The 22,695-nt window shown below is 36.3% G+C and overlaps 1 protein-coding gene across 2 annotated transcripts in view; it reads right to left on the bottom strand.

The window, feature by feature from the left end:
• LOC121380095 (chitotriosidase-1-like) overlaps positions 1–22,286 on the bottom strand; it is a 40,251-nt gene extending 17,965 nt beyond the window's left edge. The window contains exons 1-6 of one of the 2 annotated variants that reach the window (XM_041508847.1): positions 22,197–22,286; positions 10,108–10,162; positions 7,445–7,637; positions 4,843–5,095; positions 2,875–2,990; positions 1,650–1,773 (exon numbers count right to left, since the gene is read on the bottom strand). In XM_041508847.1, coding sequence (XP_041364781.1) covers positions 1,650–1,773; positions 2,875–2,990; positions 4,843–5,095; positions 7,445–7,637; positions 10,108–10,162 — 741 coding nt within the window. In that variant the 5' untranslated portion in view covers positions 22,197–22,286. Of the gene's footprint in view, positions 1–1,649; positions 1,774–2,874; positions 2,991–4,842; positions 5,096–7,444; positions 7,638–10,107; positions 10,163–13,970; positions 13,988–22,196 lie in introns of those variants that run through there. The other variant, XM_041508848.1, reaches the window with a different exon arrangement.
• Between the last annotated feature and the right edge of the window lie 409 nt (positions 22,287–22,695).

Genomic DNA, 22,695 nt, shown 5'->3' with positions numbered 1-22,695 from the left:
GCCATTCAGTGTTACCACGACTAGAGACATTCAGTGCTACCACGACTAGAGCCATTCAGTGCTACCACGACTAGAGCCATTCAGTGCTACTACAACTAGAGCCATTCAGTGCTACCACAACTAGAGACATTCAGTGCTACCACAACTAGAGACATTCAGTGCTACCACGACTAGAGACATTCAGTGCTATCACAACTAGAGACATTCAGTGCTACCACATCTAGAGACATTCAGTGCTATCACAACTAGAGACATTCAGTGTTACCACAACTAGAGACATTCAGAGACATTCAGTGTTATCACAACTAGAGACATTCAGTGTTATCACAACTAGAGACATTCAGTGCTACCACAACTAGATACATTCAGTGTTACCACAACTAGAGACATTCAGAGACATTCAGTGTTATCACAACTAGAGACATTCAGTGTTACCACAACTAGAGACATTCAGTGCTACCACAACTAGAGACATTCAGTGTTACCACGACTAGAGACATTCAGTGTTATCACAACTAGAGACATTCAGTGTTACCACAACTAGAGACATTCAGTGTTACCACAACTAGAGACATTCAGTGTTATCACAACTAGAGACATTCAGTGCTACCACAACTAGAGACATTCAGTGCTACCACAACTAGAGATATTCAGTGTTAAATATTTGACTTCTATTAATATCTTAATTATTTGGATGGGGAGGGGGGTCACATACCATTAATGTTTGTTAAAATACCTTCGCTAAGCTTTGTGATATTTACACTGTTGCGGTGTACGGCGAAATGCTATATAGAAGTCATTACAATACATAGCATGTCTAGAGTACATAGCTGTTTTTAATATTATTCTTATGTACTACAGTGTATCATATTATTATTATTATTTTATTTTATACCTTAACATGTCCACAATTCACAGTAGCTGTTAATTGATATATTTGTAAACCACCTCAGAGTACCATACTTTCACACCCAATAGCCGACGTATTCTTCGTGCTGGGGTGTCGTTAAACATATATTCTATTGTGTTCTGTTCTGTTCTATTCTATTCTATTCTATTCTATTCTATTCTATTCTATTCTATTCTATTCTATTCTATTCCACCTCAGTGTATCACAGTTTGGTGTTCTGAGAGAAAAAACCGGCCTCGGTGGCGTCGTGGCAGGCCATCGGTCTACAGGCTGGTAGGTACTGGGTTCGGATCCCAGTCCAGGCATGGGATTTTTAATCCAGATACCGACTCCAAACCCTGAGTGAGTGCTCCGCAAGGCTCAATGGGTAGGTGTAAACCACTTGCACCGACCAGTGATCCATAACTGGTTCAACAAAGGCCATGGTTTGTGCTATCCTGCCTGTGGGAAGCGCAAATAAAAGATCCCTTGCTGCCTGTCGTAAAAAGAGTAGCCTATGTGGCGACAGCGGGTTTCCTCTAAAAAACAGTGTCAGAATGACCATATATTTGACGTCCAATAGCCGATGATAAGATAAAAAATCAATGTGCTCTAGTGGCGTCGTTAAATAAAACAAACTTTACTGAGAGAGAAAAGTTCTGTTCTGATCTGCGACCGTTGTACATATATTGTAAGTGTTAAACTTTAGTTACAAATTAGATATTTAAAAAAAGGAAGAAGCATAAAAAGGTTTTCTTACAATGTTGAGTTGCTTGGCATCGCCAGTGTCTTTAGAAGTGGCGTATAGAGGACTGTTATGACCTGTGTATGACTCCCAGCTTCCGTGCAGGTCGTAGGACATCAGGTTAACGAAATCCAGATATCTGAAGGTTGAATTGGAAACGTATATAGCGGATACTACGGTTGTGATAAAAAAAAAAAAAAAAAAAAAGCTCGACAAATGTCTCCATTTGATGGTTCGCTGTACTTTAAAGTAATTAATACGCTTTGCAAAATAATATCCAGCATAACCGATTAGAAAGAAAGAAATGTTTTAGTTAACGACGCACTCAACACATTTTATTTACGGTTATATGGCGTCAGACATATGGTTAAGGACCACACAGATTTTAAGAGGAAACCCGCTGTCGCCACTACATGGGCTACTCTTTTCGATTAGCAGCAAGGGATCTTTTATTTGCGCTTCCCACAGGCAGGATAGCACAAACCATGGCCTTTGTTGAACCAGTTACGGATCACTGGTCGGTGCAAGTGGTTTACACCTACCCATTGAGCCTTGCGGAGCACTCACTCAGGGTTTGGAGTCGGTATCTGGATTTTAAAAATCCCATGCCTCGACTGGGATCCGAACCCAGTACCTACCAGCCTGTAGACCGATGGCCTAACCACTACGCCACCGAGGCCGGTTATAACCGATTAAGACTATCGCGAGAGAACAATACCATGGGATTTTTTTATGAAACACGTCTGGGTCTGTTGCATGACGAAATTGCTAGAGTGCATTGACTAAATTAATAAAATAGACAAACATAGTACTACTTTGTTCAGTACTTGTTAACATATTATAGACTGGCTGCTCCAAGGTGATGACCAGGTCACCAATGCCATACATCCAATGACAAAACAGCAAGGTCGAAATCAATTACACTATGATGTATAGTTAACCTGGCAATCATTCTGTGACGCGTACGTTAGCTACAAGCGCAAAAGGCTGTAAATAACTTAATAGTCGAAAAAGATTTTAAAATTTGCTTCAAACCCGATTTTTGAGGATATGTAAGAAATAGAATAACACATTCGTGTCTGTTAGATACCATTTATCTTACAACTCGTTTCGCTCGTTGGATACATTTTAAAACAACTTGTTGTAAGATAAATGGTATCTAATGGCCACTCATGTATTATTCTCTATATTTTATTTTATCTTAGTCTGTTTTTATTTAGTCAGAGGGTTGAATTCTTACCTCATAACCTCTGGAATATTGAATCCTGGGTCAATGTTTTTCTTCCCGGCAGGCACCGCGGCAGTCAGCAGTAGTGTAGTTCCGGTAGTATCTGCATCGAATACTTGTCTTATTTCCTGCGAAAGAGCAAATGCTAAATCACTGATGTTTCTCTTTCTCGATATTTAAAAAAAAACCCTAACAGATAAGTAATTATTTTTAAACAAACGAAAACAATCCATACCAAAAACAAACAAGCAAACAAACAAAACAAACAAACAAACAAACAAAAAACGTATCTATGAAAGTTTCAGATTTTTCTTTGTTAAGGAGACTGTCCTAACAATGCTGTCATTTTAGCACTAAAATAGCATTTTAAATAAATGTTCTTGTTAAAAATGTCACTGCCTGTATGCACAATGTTAACTTAATATTTGTAGTAGCTTAAACTGTGGTAATTTAACGTGATAAACATTTGTAAATCATAGTGTTTATAGCAATGGAAACAACCTGCAAATAATTTTGTACGTCGAATTTTATTTTATTATTATTATAACGTAAAATCAAATTTTAGCTACTACAAATATTAGAAGGCACAGCAAGACGTTTAATGTATACAAAAAGTGATATTCTAAAACTATAAATTATTCAAGGTTTAACTTTAATTGTTAAAGAGGACTTATTATTTGGAAATATGATATATTGGTGCAAACTGAGGATAGTCTCTTTAACGGTCATTTCAGATGTGTTACGCTGCTAGCAGTTTTATTGCAAGTGGCATTGTCATTGGTGATTGGTCGAGACGAAAGGCCATCTGGACGTGAAATAACGTTGGAGTTGGTAAGATCGTCTCTTGCATATCTTCATAAGGGAGCCGACAGTAAGATTTGAATTTATTCTGACTAGTAGCATACCACTAGCGATAAGGCACGACCTGGGCGAGTTCGGTTTCTAAGTAAATAGGCGTCAAACACGGAGGGGGAATGGGGTGGGGGGTCTTTGGTCCCCTAACCCTGAAGGTGGTGGGGCCAGAGTATAATATGAAGTGGAACGTTTTATTCGGTAATTTGTCAATATCAATTTCTTCCGTCCTTAAAACATGATATTGCCCTCAATGACGGTCAATAATTGTATATATATATATATATATATATATATATATATATATATATATATATATATATATATATATATACGGAGAGAGAGAGAGAGAGAGAGAGAGAGAGAGAGAGAGAGAGAGAGAGAGAGAGAGAGAGAGAGAGAGAGAGAGAGAGAGAGAGAGAGAGAGAGAGAGAGAGAGAGAGAGGGAGGGAGGAGGGGCGGTTATTACCCTCGTGTGTTTTGGTAACGTTAATATCATATATTGGCTTGCATAGTACAAGCTTTATTGCTAATATATGATACTGACGATACCGAAACACATTGGTAATATGTATATACAATTTACTTTGTTTTGTCCTACATAATATGAATAAACATTAAAAAACCTGGCTTGTGCCTCCTCCCCCTCAACTAGAGTGTGTCACCCACATCAGATAACGTTACTACGGGCGTACACACACGCGCGCATACACACACACACACACACACACACACACACACACACACGCATACATACATACACATACACGCACACGCATACACACATACACGCACACACACATGCACACATACACGCACGCACACACATACACGCACACACACACACACATCAGGCCCGTAGCATGGTGAACATTATTGGGCGGGTGGGGGGGGGGGGGGGGGGCAATTGAACGAGCGCCGAAGTCGCGAGGTATTTGGGGGGGGTCCGGGGGCATGATTCAAAGGTTATTTGCTCGTTACTGTAACTCTCGCCGTTAATCTCGCTACAACTTTTACATTCAATCGAGATATCAAAATAAAAGAGCCAAAATTATTGGCTACGGGCCTGCAAATACAAACACATTATACAGTAAAATACATAATACAGTAAAACACATGATCCAATACCTTAAGCAGCTCTACGTAATGACCTTTATCTTCCGCGGGACTCCCACGACTTCCGGGATACTCCCAATCAAGGTCAAGGCCGTCGAAGTGGTGGTCTCTAAGGAACTTGACGGACGTGGTAGCAAACTCGTGTCTGCCGGATGCAGTAGAGACCATGGCGTGGAACGAAGCCGACCCCATGTTCCACCCTCCCACAGACAGCAGCATTTTGACGCTCGGGTTATTCTGCTTGGTGTTTACGAACTTTTCGTACCTGGGTGTGCAAAGTAATGTGAAATTATGGAACAATGTTCATTGTACAGTGAAGCCCCTCTAAGCCGAACTCACTCGGAACCAAGTAAAACGTCCGGTTTAAAGAGGTATCCGGATTAAAGAGGTTCTAGAAATATTTAAAAATGGGCCTAGAAAAACAGTTTTGATGGAATTCCGGTTTACAGAGGGTCCGGTTTTAAAAGGTTTCACTGTATTTGTGTCTGTTTTACATAGAAAGAAAGAGAAGAGAAAAACAACCAAACAAACAAAGTTAAAGTTTGTTTTGTTTCACAACACCACTAGAGCACATTGATTTATTTATCATCGGCTATTGGATGTGAAATATTTAGTCATATAGTCTTAGAGGAAAAAACCCCGCTACATTTGTGTTTTGTGGTCCGTTAGTAGCAAGGGATCTCTTATATATACGCCATCGCACAGACAGAATAGCACATACCAGTACCTTTGATATACCAGTCGTGGTGCACTGTTTGGAACGAGAAATAGCCTAATGGGTCACAGATGGGGATCGATCCTAGAGCGACCGCACATCAAGCAAACACTTTACCCCTGGACTATATCCCGCCCCAAACAAACAAACAATGAATGAAGGAAATGGTTTATTTAACGACGCACTCAACACATTTTATTTACGGTTATATGGCGTTAGACATATGGTTAAGGACCAGACAGATATTGAGAGAGGAAACCCGCTGTCGCCACTTCATGGGCTGCTCTTTTTCGATTAGCAGTAAGGGATTTTTTATATGCACTATCCAACAGACAGGATAGGACATACCACGGTCTTTGATATACAAGTCGTGGTGCATTGGTTGGAACGAGAAATAGCCCGATGGGCTCACCGACGGGGATCGATCCCAGACCGACCAAACAAACAAACAAACAAATGCAGACTCAAATGAGTTTGGAAGAAGCCTTCATAGTCAGGGGGCTAGAGCCAATAAAACATGTTTTAAACTGTCCGGAAAGATATACTTTTGTATCATATATTTTCTGAACCGGGAGAATGTCTAGTTTATGAAAAGTAATGATACCGACGTCATCTCTCTTGCCTTTGGATGCTACAGATCAAATTGTGACCCCACCCTCGTGTGCATTTGAATAAAATTTCAGTTCTAACGTATAAATCAGTGACTTGAGTTAATATAAATTTTGACATAAAACAAATAGGAACACAATTACTTTTGGTAGCAAAGTGTTCTATAAAAATAGTTAAATAAAATAGCAAAAGAGCTAATAAATTAATTTGGTGTAAAAATGTCATTTTGGGATTTTTAAAAATCGATTTTATGGTGAAAATGAAGGAAAAGTGAAGATTTTAATAATATTTAAATCTACAAGGCTGATTTGAATACAGTTTGTTTTATATTGCTGTATATGATGCCATGTAAACGATATTATAAGGATTTTGTATTTGTGTAAATCTGCATAGCTTCGACAACATTGATAAAACAATCAACAGAATGTTCAACTTGCATGAGCTGGCTAACACGGTCTGTAAGGGTTTGGAATCCGTGCGATTAAAAAATCCCAGCTGTTTGCTCAGTCTGGTGCAGGGTTGGTAACATTGTCCTGGGTTCCGTTGAGATTGTGTGTGTATGGGGGGGGGGGGTGTAGCTCAGTGGTACAGCGCTCGCCTGATGCGCGATCGATCTAGGATCGATTCCCGTCGGTGGGCCCATTGGGCTATTTCTCGTTCCAGCCAGTGCACCACGACTGGGACATCAAAGGCCGTGGTATGTCCTATTCTGTCTATGGGATGGTGCATATAAAAGATCCCTTGCTGCTAATCGAAAAGAGTAGCCCATAAAGTGGCGACAGCGGGTTTCCTCCCTCAATATCTGTGTGGTCCTTAACCATATGTCCAACGCCATATAATCGTAAATAAAATGTGTTGAGTGTGTCATTCCTAGAAACATTAGCACATGATCGCGACTGCAAACACATTGGATATACAGACAATAGTATTCTAAACAAGAAAATGTATTTAAAATATGTAATTTTAGTTGCCAAAGACACTCTGTTAGTCGTAAACATCTTATGCTAGGATAAAACTACCAACTGTTGCGACAGATTTGGCAAACTTGCCGATTTCACGACTTCTACCACTATCCAGATGTTAGTCTGAGAGCTCTTGTAACTCGATTCCCGTCCTACACAACTCCTACGGCCGATTAGTTGTTAGTCTTAGCGCTGTCCGTCGTCAGTTAGCAGTTTAGGGAGATTACTACTCCGCCGTGGCAGTTGATAGTCTGACCCTAGAATTACGATGACAGCAAACTCGGGAAAGCCCCTTTAAAAAGGTATCTGACAACTGTTATAGACTCACATGCCCGTACTCCAAGTTGTCGACTCGTCGTTCCACTCAAACGCGTGCAGTTTGTTCCCGACCATTTTGGCGAACGCGTAGTTGATATGAGTGCACAGGGAAGAGTCTATGTTGTTAGGGAAGAACTTCCCGCTGCCAAAGCGGTACTGAGACCAGTTGGTGTGGTAGCAAACAATTCTTGGACAACCAGCTCCTGATTGATTGGATAAAACATTTTAAAAAATTAAATGCATATTTAATATGCCCAGATCAATATAGCCAAGATATGTTAAGTAGGCTCGATAGTAATGGGACACACACACACACACACACACACATACACACACACACACACACACACACACACACAGACAGAGAGAGAGAGACAGAGAAGAAAAACAGAAAGAAAAAACACACACACACACACACAGAGACAGACAAAGAGAGAGAAACAGAGGGAGAGAAAAAAAAACATAGAGAGACAGACAGACGGGACAGAGGGAGAGAGACATACAGCCAGGACAGAGAGAGAGAGAGAGAGAGAGAGAGAGAGAGAGAGAGAGAGAGAGAGAGAGAGAGAGAGAGAGAGAGAGAGAGAGAGAGAGAGAGAGAGAGAGAGAGAGAGAGAGAGAGATAGATCAGTGTTGTGGTCTTACATGTATTTCACAATCTGTGATCGATTCAAAATATTTTAAAGGGACATTCCTGAGTTTACAACCATTGTAAAATGTTTCCGACCAATAGAGCCTGTTCGATGACGTAAAATTAATTTAGAATATCAGTGTCTGTATTTACAAGGTGTTTGTTGTTGTCCTAATGCTTGTAGTAGCCCAAACCGGATTTTACCTTCTAATAATTTCGTATTAATAAATATATCACGAATTAAAGTAAAACCTGAGTGCTACAAACATTAGTATACGACCGCAAACGCATTCGATATACAGACACTGGTATTCTAAACAAGAAAATGTATTTAGTATGAAATAGTAGTCGCCAACAAGGCTCTGTTATCGCAAATATTTTACAATGGCTGCAAACTCGGGACAGTCCCTTTAATATGATGTTGAGTGTGTAAAGGTTTCAGATTACAACAGTGGATATTTTCTTTTTATGGTGCGCGGTGTGCCACATTAGACTTTGTCCCTCAACACCAGCAACCTACCAGCGGTGTCGGATTTATGAGGGGGGGGGCAATTGACCCGGGCCCCCCTCCTAGACTAAGGACTTCCTTTATATAAAAAAAAATGTAATAATTATAAAATTAGTTCTTTTTTTTCAAATTTGTTATGTAATTTAATTTCTATGTTAATGGACCCACGAACCTGAAATGCCCCGGGCCCTCCAAGGACTAAATCCGGCCCTGCCTACCAGTAATTGCTGACAACAGCCAGGAACTAACGTTGTCTTATATTATTTTTCAGCGAAATAGCTTGCATAATGATGCTTTGCTGTCAATTACAAATTTAAGGCTGGTTTCGTCATTGTTACACGAAAGTCTTATCTGTCAATGTGAATAATACAGTTGGTAGATAATGGTTATCGCAAACTGTTTTACGTGGTTTTATCTCATAAACTGGTTTAATATAAGTAGTGCAAGTTATATACTAGTTTACTGTTCGTGCGTAATGGAACCGAAAAAAAACATTATTGAACAACTCTTAAAAAATAATATAATTTAATTTATTTTATTACAATGTTAAAAAGAGATAAATGCCTATATTAATTTTTATATAATTTCTATATAATTCCTATATAATTTCTATATAGTTTCTGTTATAATTTCTGTATAATTCCTATATAATTTCTATATAATTTCTGTTATAATTTCTATATAATTCCTATATAATTTCTATATAGTTTCTGTTATAATTTCTGTATAAATCCTATATAATTTCTATATAATTTCTGTTATAATTCCTATATAATTTCTATATAATATCTATATAATTCCTATATAATATCTATATAATTTCCTTCTGATAATGTGAATCACGAAATGTTCGTTCCTGGGATTCGCGTCACCTGTTGTTTTCAGGCTATCAGATATATCATGTCTGCATTAAATTATTGAGGAAGTCCTGTAACGAACTACAAGTTACAATATTCCATGTATTCAAAATTACCGTTATTTTAGTGTCTGACCACTTTTGATGGTTAGGATGATTACGAAATTTTGAAAACGTCTGGACCGATTCGTGATGTCTAGATCATCTAGGTGCAGCAGCTATGTTTACTCTCTATCTCTCTCTCTCTCTCTCTCTCTCTCTCTCTCTCTCTCTCTCTCTCTCTCTCTCTCTCTGTCTCTCTCTCTCTCTCTCTCTCTCTCTCTCTCTCTCTCTCTCTCTCTCTCTCTCTCTCTCTCTCTCTCTCTCTCTCTCTCTCTCTCTCTCTCTCTCTCTATTTTGGAATTACCAAAAATGTTATATTTTATGTGTGAGTTGTAAAACAAAACCATTGGTCAATATATAAATAAAAACAGCAGTGCTCTCACATAGTGAAGAATGTCGTCTGCTATCCTACGAGTAGATGACCTATTGCACTATGGGTATTGCTGTTTTATTTATATCTTCCATAAGACCAATCGGTTGAACATTTTTAAGTAATGAGCATTTTTGTTATTTTAAAAAGATTTTTTCGTTGCTTTTTGCATTAATACAAATTGCAATTAATTAATTAATTCTCACCGTGACTTAGAGCAGACAGCGAGCAAAGTGTTACAAGAAGTAGTAACCAGGCCATCTGTAACACAAAAATGATAACTAAAACCAGAGTAATAAACATGATAATTAAAACCAATTAAAATTAGTCTCAAATAATTTGAGGCAGTGAAAACCAAGAATTATGGCGCCGTACTATAAAGTCTTGATGAATTACAAAAAAAAAAGAAGACATTTTTAAACGGAAGAGGACTTCTTGTTTTCTACCCCGTAGGTGGGCCCATTTGGGCTATTTCTCGTTCCAGCCAGTACACCACGACTAGTATTACAAAAACCGTGGTATGTGTTATCCTGTCTGGGGGATGGTGCAAATAAATAAAAAACTTGCTGCTACTCGAAAAGCGTAGCCTATGAAGTGGCGACAGCGGGTTTCCTCTCTCAATATCTGTGTGGTCCTTATCCATATGTCTGACGTCATATAACCGTAAATAAAATGTGTTGAGTGCGTCGTTAAATAAAACATATCCTTCCTTCTTATTTTCTATGAGTGGAGGCAACCCAGCCTCCCACTCAACCAGTTACGGCTTTGAAAACCGGACCGGTCTCAATGACATAGTGGTTAAAGGAGCAGATCCTAGTTTTAAAGGGACATTTCCTAGGTTCAGCTCGCGAATATTAACGCTAAGTTTAGCTAATCAACAAACCTGCAACACATTTGGATGAGGTTTAAAGGGACATTTCCTAGGTTCAGCGCGCGAATATTAACACTAAGTTTAGTTAATCTACAAACCTGCAACACATTTGGATAAGGTTTAAAGGGACATTTCCTAGGTTCAGCTCGCGAATATTAACGCTAAGTTTAGTTAATCAACAAACCTGCAACACATTTGGATAAGGTTTAAAGGGACATTTCCTAGGTTCAGCGCGCGAATATTAACACTAAGTTTAGTTAATCTACAAACCTGCAACACATTTGGATAAAGTTTAAAGGGACATTTCCTAGGTTCAACTCGCGAATATTAACACTAAGTTTAGTTAATCAACAAACCTGCAACACATTTGGATAATGTTTAAAGGGACATTTCCTAGGTTCAGATCGCGAATATTAACACTAAGTTTAGTTAATTAACAAACCTGCAACACATTTGGATAAAGTTTAAAGGGACATTTCCTAGGTTCAGCTCGCGAATATTAACACTAAGTTTAGTTAATCAACAAACCTGCAACACATTTGGATAAAGTTACAATTGAGTGAAACATGAGTCTGTGACTTTGAAATTGTGAAATGCCGTCTTAAAATAGACTAAAACACGACTCCATAACTGTTACTTCTCAAACGCACGTGCGTTTTTTTAAAATATGAGAAATGCATTTTGCGGTATTAAAAACACCAGTGTGGCCAAAAACACTTCGAATGTACGGAAGTGGATAATCTAAACCATAAAATCTAAGTAGAGTATGATTTCAGTTATCAAAAACGGCTATAATAGTCAAAAAATATGCCTTAGTGTTTAAAAACTAGAGTATATCCCTTTAGCAGAGAGAGGTTAAGACTATGTTTAAACAGAGAAATGTCGTCTAAAAATAAATAGAGCTTATCTCGATAACCATTACTTCTCAGAAGAACGTGCGTTTTTAGTATTATGAAAAATGCATTTTGGCGTGCTACAAAAATCTGGATTACCAGAACCACGTCAGGTGTACAAAAATTAATATTCTAAATAATAAAATGTAAGTACTTCTCATTTAAATTATCAAAAAAGCCTTTAATAAACTGAAAAATGTATCTTATATAAAAATGGTAATTATGAAGACTTCAAGACAGAATGGGAGCAGTGGTATAATTTATTTCAAACATCATAAAAGCTTATTAAATCTATCAAATATTGAGATATAGCTATTTCTAAAATACCTTCTTCCCACTTTATACTCCTTCACACATCTTTTTATAATACTTCTTGTATCAATACTAATTCCGTACATAACATCTCCTTTTTATTTATTTTTTCCTTCTTGGACCCAGAAAATAATAATTTAAAAAAATTGATAAAAAAAACAAACAAACAAAATATCAACAACAACAATATACATGGATTTTATCTATTCGTGTGTATATATTTTGCCATTTATATGTATGTATATAAACCTCTGTATATCATATGCAATTTGAAAAATATTGTGAGGCAGTGAGCTCAGGGCACCCCAACCCTGACACTGCCTTTTTATATTCTGGGGACAATAAAATTTAAAAAAAAAAAAAAAAAAAAGCCTTTAATAGTGAAAGATACGTCGTAGTGTTTAAAAACTAAGGTCTGTCACTTTAACTCACGTGGCAAATGATAATCTGATAATAGACGTTTATGAATATTCTAAATAATAATATGTAAGTATTTCTAATTTAAATTATAAGAAATGGCTTTAATAGTGAAAAATACGTCGTAGTGTTTTAAAACTAGGGTCAGTCACTTTTAGCCTTCCGGGGTGGACTCTTTTTAATAGTTGGTAGGTACTGGGTTCGTATCCCAATACTGGTGCAAACTCATCGGTATGTGTGTAATGTAGATTTTAAAATTGTAGTAACAGGAATAATTTGTAGCTCAGTGATAGAACGCTGACCTGAGGTCCAACAATGTATACGATTGATCCTCCTGTGTTTAATCCAATGTCTGAGGTTGTTGTTGCTGCTGTTGCTGTTGTTGTTTGGTTTGGTTTGGTTTGTTTGTGGTTTAGGGGTTTCTTTGCGGGAGATTGGGGGTTTTGGGGGTTGTTGTCGTTTTTGAGGGTTTTTTTTAGGGGGTATTTTATATATATATATATAACTAAATAAATAAAATAAAAAAATAATAATCTGTAAAGATCTGTAAATGCGTTCCTCGCCGACATGTTACAGACTGAATGGAAACCAGGGTTAAACTAGACTTCAGTTATATTCCCATTGGGCTATTTCTCGTCCCAGCCAGTGCTCCACAACTGGTGTAACAAAGGCCGTGGTATGTACTATCCTGTCTGTGGGATGGTGCATATAAAAGATCCCTTGCTGCTAATCGAAAAGAGTAGCCTATGAAGTGGCGACAGCGGGTTTCCTCTCTCAATATATGTGTGGTCCTTAACCATATATCTGACGTCATTTTACCGTAAATAAAAGGTGTTGAGTGCGTCGTTAAATAAAACATTGTCTCCCTTCCTTCCAATTACATCGGCGTACTAACGTGTTGGTCAGCGAACATTATATTATTTCTCCTTTAGGCAACAACAGCATTGCCCTGCTAAGTCAAAAGGCAATAAGTAATAACCAAGTATAAAATGACTTAATACACTGTATATCTTCCGGAAACACTCGCCTTGAGAAACAAGGGGGCGGGACGTAACCCAGTGGTAAGGCTCTCGCCTGAAGCTCGGTCGATTTAGGATCGATCCCCATCAGTGGGCCCATTTGGGCTATTTCTCGTTCCAGCCTGTGCACCAGGACTGCTATATCAAAGGACGTCGTATGTGATATGTCTGTGGGATGGCGCATATAAAAGATCCCTTGCTACTGATGGAAAACAATGTAGCATGGTTTCCTCTTTAAGACTTTAAGCCGATGATTAATAAATCAATGGGCACTAGTGGTGTCGTTTAAAAAAAAAAAAAATTTAAATCTTTTTGAGAAACAAAATTATTGAACTGATTAATAAAGTCTTTACCAAATGGTTAAAATTCACAGAATATGATTTTCTCAAAATCGTTAATTCATCACTCATTATTTGTTTCACTTAGCAATACAGAATTGTATTAGTATCCTACTTTCTTCTGCGACAGCTAATCACAATGTAAAAGGAATTATAAATATTCTGATCGCATATAAACACACATATATATCTTGAAAGCCCCGTAAACAAAAAACATACCTTTGTTTGTATCCGCATGTAAAATGGCGCACTAATCTGCTGTAACGGGTCTGTGTGGTTTATATGTGTTCAGGCAGCTTCAGGTGAAGCAATAGCTGATAAGATACAACACCTGTCAGCTATTACAGGGCGTTTAAACAGACAGTCCAAGGGAGGACCCAGCAAATATATTAGGGAGGTGGCCAAGGCATAGACGTCACTTGGGGGACAGGGGGGGGGGGGCATGCCCCACCCCACCCGCACTTTTTTGAGTCTGGATGACCAATGTACAAATGCCCCATCCCACATTTTACGATGAAAGGAAGGAAGGGAAGGTTTTCTTTAACGACGCACTCAACACATCTTATTTACGGACATATGGTTAAAGGGACATTCCCGAGTCTACTGCATGTTTAAGATGTTATCGACTAATAAAATATTTCTACGATTAAACTTACATATTAAATATATTTTCTTGTTTAGAATATCACTGGCTGTATATTAAACGTGTTTCTGATCGTTGTAATATTTTTAGTAGGTTAATTTTCATTTTATTTCCTACAAAATATTTTTTCGTACGTACGAAATTATTTGAAGACAAAATCCAGATTGGGCTTCTTACACATATTAAGACGATCAGAAACACATTGAATATACAGAAACTGATATTCTAAACAAGAAATATATTTAATATGTAAGTTTAATCGTAGAAATATTTTATTAGTCGGAAACATCTTACAATGCAGCAAACTCAGGAATCCCTTTAAGGACCACACTAAAACCCGCTGCCGCCACGCAATGGGCTACTATGTCCGATTAGCAGCAAGGGATCTTTTATATTATGCACCATCCCAAAGATAGGATAGCACATACCATGACCTTTGATGTACCAGTCGTGGTGCACTGGCTGAAGCGAAAGTTTATTTTATTAGAGCCAAAACGTCATTGTGCTACGTTAAAAGCTAATATTATTGTTAACATTTTCATAAAACAATCATGAATATAGTTTATAAAGAGTAGTACTATACAACCAAAAATTAGTTAAATGTTAATTTTCAATAATTTACTATGTGTTTTAGAAGAAAAAATTTTAAAGTTTGTTTTGTTTAACGACACCACTAGAGCAAAATGATCTATTAATCATCGGCTATCGGATGTCAAACATATAGTCTAAGAGAGGAAACCCACTACATTTTTTCCATTAGTAGCAAAGGATCTTTTACATGTACCATCCCACAGACAGGATAGCATATACCACGGCCGTTGATATACCAGTCGTGGTGCACCGGCTGGAACGAGAAATAGCCAAATGGGCCCACCGACGGGGATCGATCCCAAACCGACCGCGGATCAAGTGAGCGGTTTACCACTGAGTTACGTCCCGCCCGTAATTTAGAATAAATAATACATTATCACGCAGTAATGTACTGTATCCCATACATGCGACCTGGATGCACCAAAGACATCTATTTGTTCTGGATGAACGGCAAGACAAGACAAGAATTTATTTACACTCGAGCCGTTGCACAACGGCATTGGAGGAATATACAAATATACAAGGAAATGTTTTATTTAACGACGCACTCAACACATTTTATTTACGGTTATATGGCGTCGGAATACACATATACAATTTATAACATTCACGTGACAAGATGGTTGATAATAAACATATACAAAGACCAATAAATAAAATTCTATAAGAACAAGGTGCTCAACAAAAATAGTTGTCATAAAGCCCCCCCCCCCCCCCCCCCCCCCCAACCATACACACACACATTTCTTCAGAGAATGACGCCCATGGGCCACGGGCAGAAGGTCACATGGACCAACCCGGAGAAGGGCACTCCATTGAAATTTGTAAATTAAAAAAAAAAAAAAAAAAAAAACGTTCAGTAAAAGGGAGAAGATTTTAGAAGGGATATATCCCCCTGAACTACACCCTTGGATCCCCTGATCTCCACCCTTGGATTCGCCCTTGCAGTCTCACCTCACCGTATTGTAACATCGCTTTCTAATGCAAGTGCACGTGTGAGCGACAGCGATCTGCAGTAACAACGCTATCTGCAGTAACTACATTTAGCGTTGCTGTTGCTGCCGCTATCTGTTATAAAAATTACAAAATGTTGTAGTCTCGATGCAGATAATATCTCGCGATTTGTAGTACTGCAGTTAGCGTTTTGGGGATTTTTGTTCATTGACTGAAATATAAAATTTCTGCAACTCAACGCGATCTGTTATAAACTGAAAGATGCGAAATAACACACACACACGCACGCACGCACGCACGCACGCGCGAGCATGTTTGTTTGTTTTTGGGTACAAATGTATAATTGGAATTGTCCATACAAACCTCCCTAACTCCATTGCAACAGAATCCCTACTTCCCCTCCCCAAATACAAGCTCAGTTTTAGGTATTCAGTAACAAAGAATAATTTCAACCATTATCTAATCTTCTAATCGGGTCACGTTGTCGAACCTCGGAATAATGCATGAATTCGTTTTATTGTTCTTTGTTTATTGCTACATGTAGATTTCTGTTCATTGTTAATACACGTAATCTAGCCCCGGACACCTGAGCACACTGCATATTGTCAGATCAATGTGTCATACATTTGATGTACGGTAATAAAATATAAAAATATTGAATGACATGTTTTGTTTAAGGCCTAAAAATAAAATTTGTATTTTTTTTCAGAAACGCAAACTTACCTAGAAAAAAAGAACCGATCCTAATTACATCAATACGGAAGATGGATCATTTTAATGACAAAATAAAATGAAATATGTGTACTTCAAACTATATTTGTTGCACTATGATAGTAATAAAAAATTTGTTTTAGTCGTAGATTTACGTTTACGTGCAAAACTAAGCTTACGATGTTTTGTGAAATTAGGCCCAGTGCAATAATTACGTGGCACTGGTTTCGTAAAATCGTGACTGGATATCTTCACTTTCTAATATATTAATATTTTCAAATCCCCAAATTTCACAACCATAGAGTAATATAGGAACAACAATTGCATCAAATAAATTTAAACGATATTCAATTGAAAAACAATATTATTTCATTTCTTTAAGACATAAAACTTAATTTATTGGGGGTTTTTCGAACCATATTTCCCAAGTATTTGTATTCATTTGCATTCTCAATCTCAAAATTGTCCAAATAGAAAACTTTCTTGTAGTCCTTTTTTGAACCTCGAATATGACAATCTTTGTTTTTGACACGTTTACTGTTAATCTCCATGTCTTACAATACTGACAGTAAGCATTTAACATATGTTGAAGGTCATCCTCCTTTCTAGCCAGGAGGGCAGTGTCATCAGCATATAACATAATAAAATAATTTTTAAAATCCTTAGACTTATGTCAAGATATATATCAAAGGCATTAATCGTAACACCTTTGCACCGTTGCGACTTGAAATAGTCCTCCAAATCATTTAAAAACAACGAAAATAAAATAGGGGATACATTTTCTCCTTGTCTCGCGCCCATGTCGCACATAAAATATTCTGATAGTTCACCGTCCTTTCTGATACATGATTTAATTCCACTGTACATACTGTGAATCACTCTGAAACATTTCCCATCAATGTTCTATTGTAATAGTTTAGACCACAGTCCTGTTCTCCAAATGGTATCAAAAGCTTTTTAAAATCGATAAAAACACAGTATAATTTTTTCTTTTTAACAGTTCAGTATTTTGCATAGAATAAAAATACGTGATCATTAGTGGAATAATCTTTTCTAAAACCAGCTTGGGCTTCTGATAATATGTCACTGCTCTCGACATATTCAGTAAGTCTATTGTTAAGAACGTTCGTGAACAGCTTACTAAAACACGATAATAATCTCATTTAATTCACACAAGTTTCATTGTTGACATTATCATACATGTAGTTAATCTCTTTAAAATAACCCAAAAAAAATTCTTCAAACGAACAACTGTTGCTAGGTATGCTTTGTTTGTGTTTCATGATTTTAAAGATATTTGTTAGGTCAGTTTGTATAGTTTGCAGAACAGAACAGAACAGAACTTTATTACGCTCAGGCAGTTACACAACAGCATAATATGAGGAACACGATATATAAACTGTAGTGACAAGACAGGGTTTACAGGAGACAGTAGAACAATGGTATTAATACAAATGCAATACAGTAATAGAGACAGTAGTATAATACAAATACAATAGAATAATAACGGCAATAATAAAATACAATTAGAATAAAGTAATGTAATGTCACATTATTGTAATTACTACCAAAATGTGCTAATCAGACGTGCACACATAATTATATATGTATACTTGGGTAGTGATAGACATTGTAAATAATTATAGGCCAGTCTTCATTTAGGGTTTACTGCATTTATCAACAATTTCTTTTATTGTTTACATAATTTCTTGAGAACACCTATTTTGCTATTCGTCATTAGTTGTTTAAATTTCAACATACTTGGTTTATTATAATAATATGGCTTAAGCAAATGTTTACGGGAGTTAGTGAGATAAGCACATGTGAGTAAACAGTAAAATTCGTCTCCAATGTCATTATTGTTACATAATGTGCACGTTCGATCTTCTACTGGAGTGTTGTTCCAGCGTCCTATTTCAACTGGTAAGTAGTGGTTAGATGTTCTAAATTTGAGTAATATAGCCCAAAATGTCTGTGGTAATATAATAAGATATTTTTCTAATCTAAGCTTTTCTTAAAATATAGTGTACGTTTTACCTCTTGATGATAAAGCTATGTTACTATTCCATTGTTGTAAATATTGGTCGTTTTGTCTTAATTTTACTTGTCCCTGCGCGTGCTGTAACCTCATCGTGGTGCAGGGGTGTAACATTCGCTTTGAGAATGGTCAATACAGCACAAATTGAAATTTTGAGTAAAAGTCAGTATCTATCTGTGATATTTGTATTTTTGCACAGTTCTTTACACTGTGTTTTTCTTTAAATCTTAATTTTTTAATTGATGTTGATCATCACTTCCTGTTTAGCATTTACCATAGTTTGACACCCAAATAGCTAATGTATTTTTCGTGCTGGGGTGTTGTTAACCACTCATTCATTCATTCATTCATTCATTTTACTTGCTTAAGAAGTATTTTTATGGATGAAAAGTTCCGTGACATCCAAACATTTGTCATGCCTAGCTGGTTAAATATATCTTCGAATATGTTTATCCATTTATAACTATATCCATTTACAGAAGAGTCGTGTAACATTAATTCATGCAGTAAAAACGATGATTTTGTTTGTTTACCAGATACGATACGGGCCCAAAAACTTATAATTCTTTGTTGAATAATTAATTTAAGTAGTCTTCTTCCTAGTTCACCATATAACATGAATAGCGGGGTTCCCTTTTTTACTGGTAGGATGTATCTTAAGAATTTTATATGAATATTTTCAATGATATCGATGTTTTCGTAACCCCGTATTTCGCATCCGTATAAGAGAATCGGAAGTACAATGGAGTCAGATAGTTTTAATTTGCATTCTACTGAAAAGTTATTGTCTTTAGATTTAGACAGAACAAAGTACATTGCTTTTGTTGCCGTTTGAGTTTTGCTTGTATTAAATTTATTTAGTTTAGTAAAAGTAAGACCTAGGTATTTATATTCTTTTACGTTTTCAAGCAAATCATTTCCAAGTGTAAAAACCTTCTATAATCATTACTGGTGCCATTGAAAATTATTATTTTACTTTTACTTGCATTTACTTTGAGTTTCCATTTATTGCAATATTGTGAGAAGACATTTAGAGATTGTTGTAAGTCAGAGGCGTTTGATGCGAGAAGCGCAGTATTGTCAGCATATACTGAACATAAAAAGTAAAGAGCTGTTTCATAGAACGTTTCATCTGTTTCCGAGGATACCCCAGTACAATTATGGCTTTTTAAATAATTATCTAAATCATTTAGATAAAGGGAAAACAGGACATGCGACAAATTTTCTCCTTGTCGGACACGGATGTTACATGGAAATAGGTCTGAAATTTCTTTTTTTGTACAAATACATGACTTTATTCCTTGATACATTTGATAAATTATTTTAAAGAATTTTCCATTTATACTATTTTCTAACAATTTCTGCCAGCGGCTAGTTCTAGAAATTAGATCAAAAGCTTTTTGGAAATCTACAAAAGCACAAAATAATTTCTTTTTTCTTGTCTTTAAAATTTCGATCAGAGAATGTATATTAAATAGATGGTCGGTAGTAGAGTAGCCTTTTCGGAAAACGGTCTGAGATTCATTCAGTATCTTATTTTCTTCAATAAAAGCATTTAATCAGTTATTTAAAATTGTGGTGAATAGTTTTAGACATGCAGCAGAGCAACGTTATTGGTTTATAATGTTCTGGTAATGAACGATTTCCTTTATTTTTAAAAATGGGTTTAAGCATACCAGTCAATCATACATTACGAAAAACACTATTGTCGAAGATTATGTTAAACAGTTTAGTATAGATTGGTAACACCATGCCGGCAGTTGTTTTAATATATTCATTAATGATATTATCGATTCCAGGTGCCTTACCGTTTTTCAGTTGTTTTATAGCATTTAATATTTCATTTTCTTCAATCCTACTGTTTAAAACATTTTCACTATCTGAGTCATTGTTTTTCAAGTTTAAAAAAAGATAGATATCATCTAACGGTGGTAAGTTATTATCTTCGTTAGGTTGTTTAAGTAGTTTGTAAAAAGCTTTTGGGTCGTTTGTTCTCAATTGTCGCATTTGTTTTTCAATATTAAATCTTTGGACGGAATGTTCTTTCAATAAGGACTTTTTATACGTTTTACTTGTTAATCTTTGTTTATTTTCTAAAGTTTTTTTTTTTAGTTATACGGTTTTTTTGGCCTCATGATATTTTCCGCGGAGAACTCGATATCTGGCTGTCTTACCGAACAGTGATTGGTTACCTTTGAATTTTACACGTCGCTTGATCGTGCAATATCATGCATGGCCTAGAGTCGATTCAGCTGCATCTAAAAATAGATTTTCTATCGCCTCTGTTGCAGTATCGACACGTGTTTGAATATCAACGGACTGATTTGATTATCAAGCATTGTGGATATGTTTTCGAGTGAGTCATGGTTAATTTTATTTTTAAATTCTGCTGATTTTTTGGGGTTTCCATGTACTAGGCTTTTTGTTAGCTGAATATGTCATACAATTAGATGTATCGTTATCATTAACATGTTTATCAACATTTAAGCTAAGTATTAAACCACAATGTACATCTGAAAAAAGTGGGTCAAACTCCCATACATCAAAATGTTTAGCTATTTTAAATAAATGATGGTTGCCAATGGCATAATCAACAACACTGCTATCTTTACAAGGCAATTTTCCTATGTGTTTATCATGTCTTAATCTGCCATTTATTATATATAAATTGTGTGATTTACATATGTTTAATAGTTCAATGCCATGACTGTTTATTTTGCCTATATCTTGACTTGTTCTTTCTATGGGTATACTATATGATTCTAATTTATATATGTCATTAAAAAAATCTAACATATCATTTTCCATGCTGTTTAGTATGTCAATGTCAGTATCAATTACAGTGTAATCTGGGAAACAATTTGTTCTAGCATTAAAATCGCCTAAAATATTAATCAAAATTATACCCAGGTGATTTTCCAGTCTTATATATTAGTTATGAAAATCCTTGGAATAAAAACCATAAAAATGTGTCTGTATTATCATGACCTGTTATGGTATTCAAACAACCGGTAAAAAAAATTGTCAATAAATGACCTGTTATAGATAGAAATATGAGATGTATTTACTTAAAAACAATTGTACTGCAAAACATATGTAATTTGAAACAGACTATAACACCCAGTTTGATATTGAACACACCTGACACCACCCCTCTGCTTAGCTTAGTACTTGTGATTTCACCTGTCAGATTTAATCATAATCAATCTGGGTCTTATAGTCTGTTCCAAGTTACATATATCTTGCAGTACAATTGTTTATAGGTAAATACATCTCATATTTCTATCTATAACAGGTCATTTATTGTCATTTTTTCTACCGGTTGTTTGAATACCATAACAGGTCATGATAATACAGACACATTTTTATGGTTTTTATTCCAGGGATTTTCATAACTAATATATAAGACTGGAAAATCACCTGGGTTTAATTTTGATTAGTAGTTTTTAAAGCGATTTTACGTTTGCTCAGAGAGCTGTTAAAGCCTGTTACGTAATAAGTACCTTACCTTCCGCAGTTATGTGATTATCTAATGATCCTTACAACACATGGCGGCTTGATGTCCCATATATACTTGTACAACAAATACCGGCAAACATATCGGAGGCCGGACTCGGGATAGGCATGTTCGTAATCCTAGTGGTATATGGACACGTTGAACAAGTTACTAAGCTAAGCAAACATAATAGACGGCGGTTCGAAGTCCTTTTTTCAGCTACTACAGATATCGAACCCTGTAAAAGATATTAACGTGTGTAATATCGCTATCGTCTGCTATCATCAATTACCTGGATACAGCCATAGGCCTACAAGTTTGACACGTTAGTGTTACAGCCTTGTACTTACATTAGTATTGTTATTATTAAAATGTAGAATAACAGGCCCGAAGGAACGACATTTGGAATGGGTATGGGTGTATGTGTGTGTGTGTGGGGGGGGGGGGGGGGTTACAAGCTCTAGGGGAACACAAACCACATTTTTATCTTTGTTTATATAGAATAGGATAA

This window comes from Gigantopelta aegis, chromosome 8, assembly GCF_016097555.1.
Source record: "Gigantopelta aegis isolate Gae_Host chromosome 8, Gae_host_genome, whole genome shotgun sequence".
Lineage (NCBI taxonomy): Eukaryota > Metazoa > Mollusca > Gastropoda > Neomphalida > Peltospiridae > Gigantopelta > Gigantopelta aegis.
Note: the sequence above shows the minus strand (reverse complement) of the source record. Positions and strands in the feature narration are given on the sequence as shown.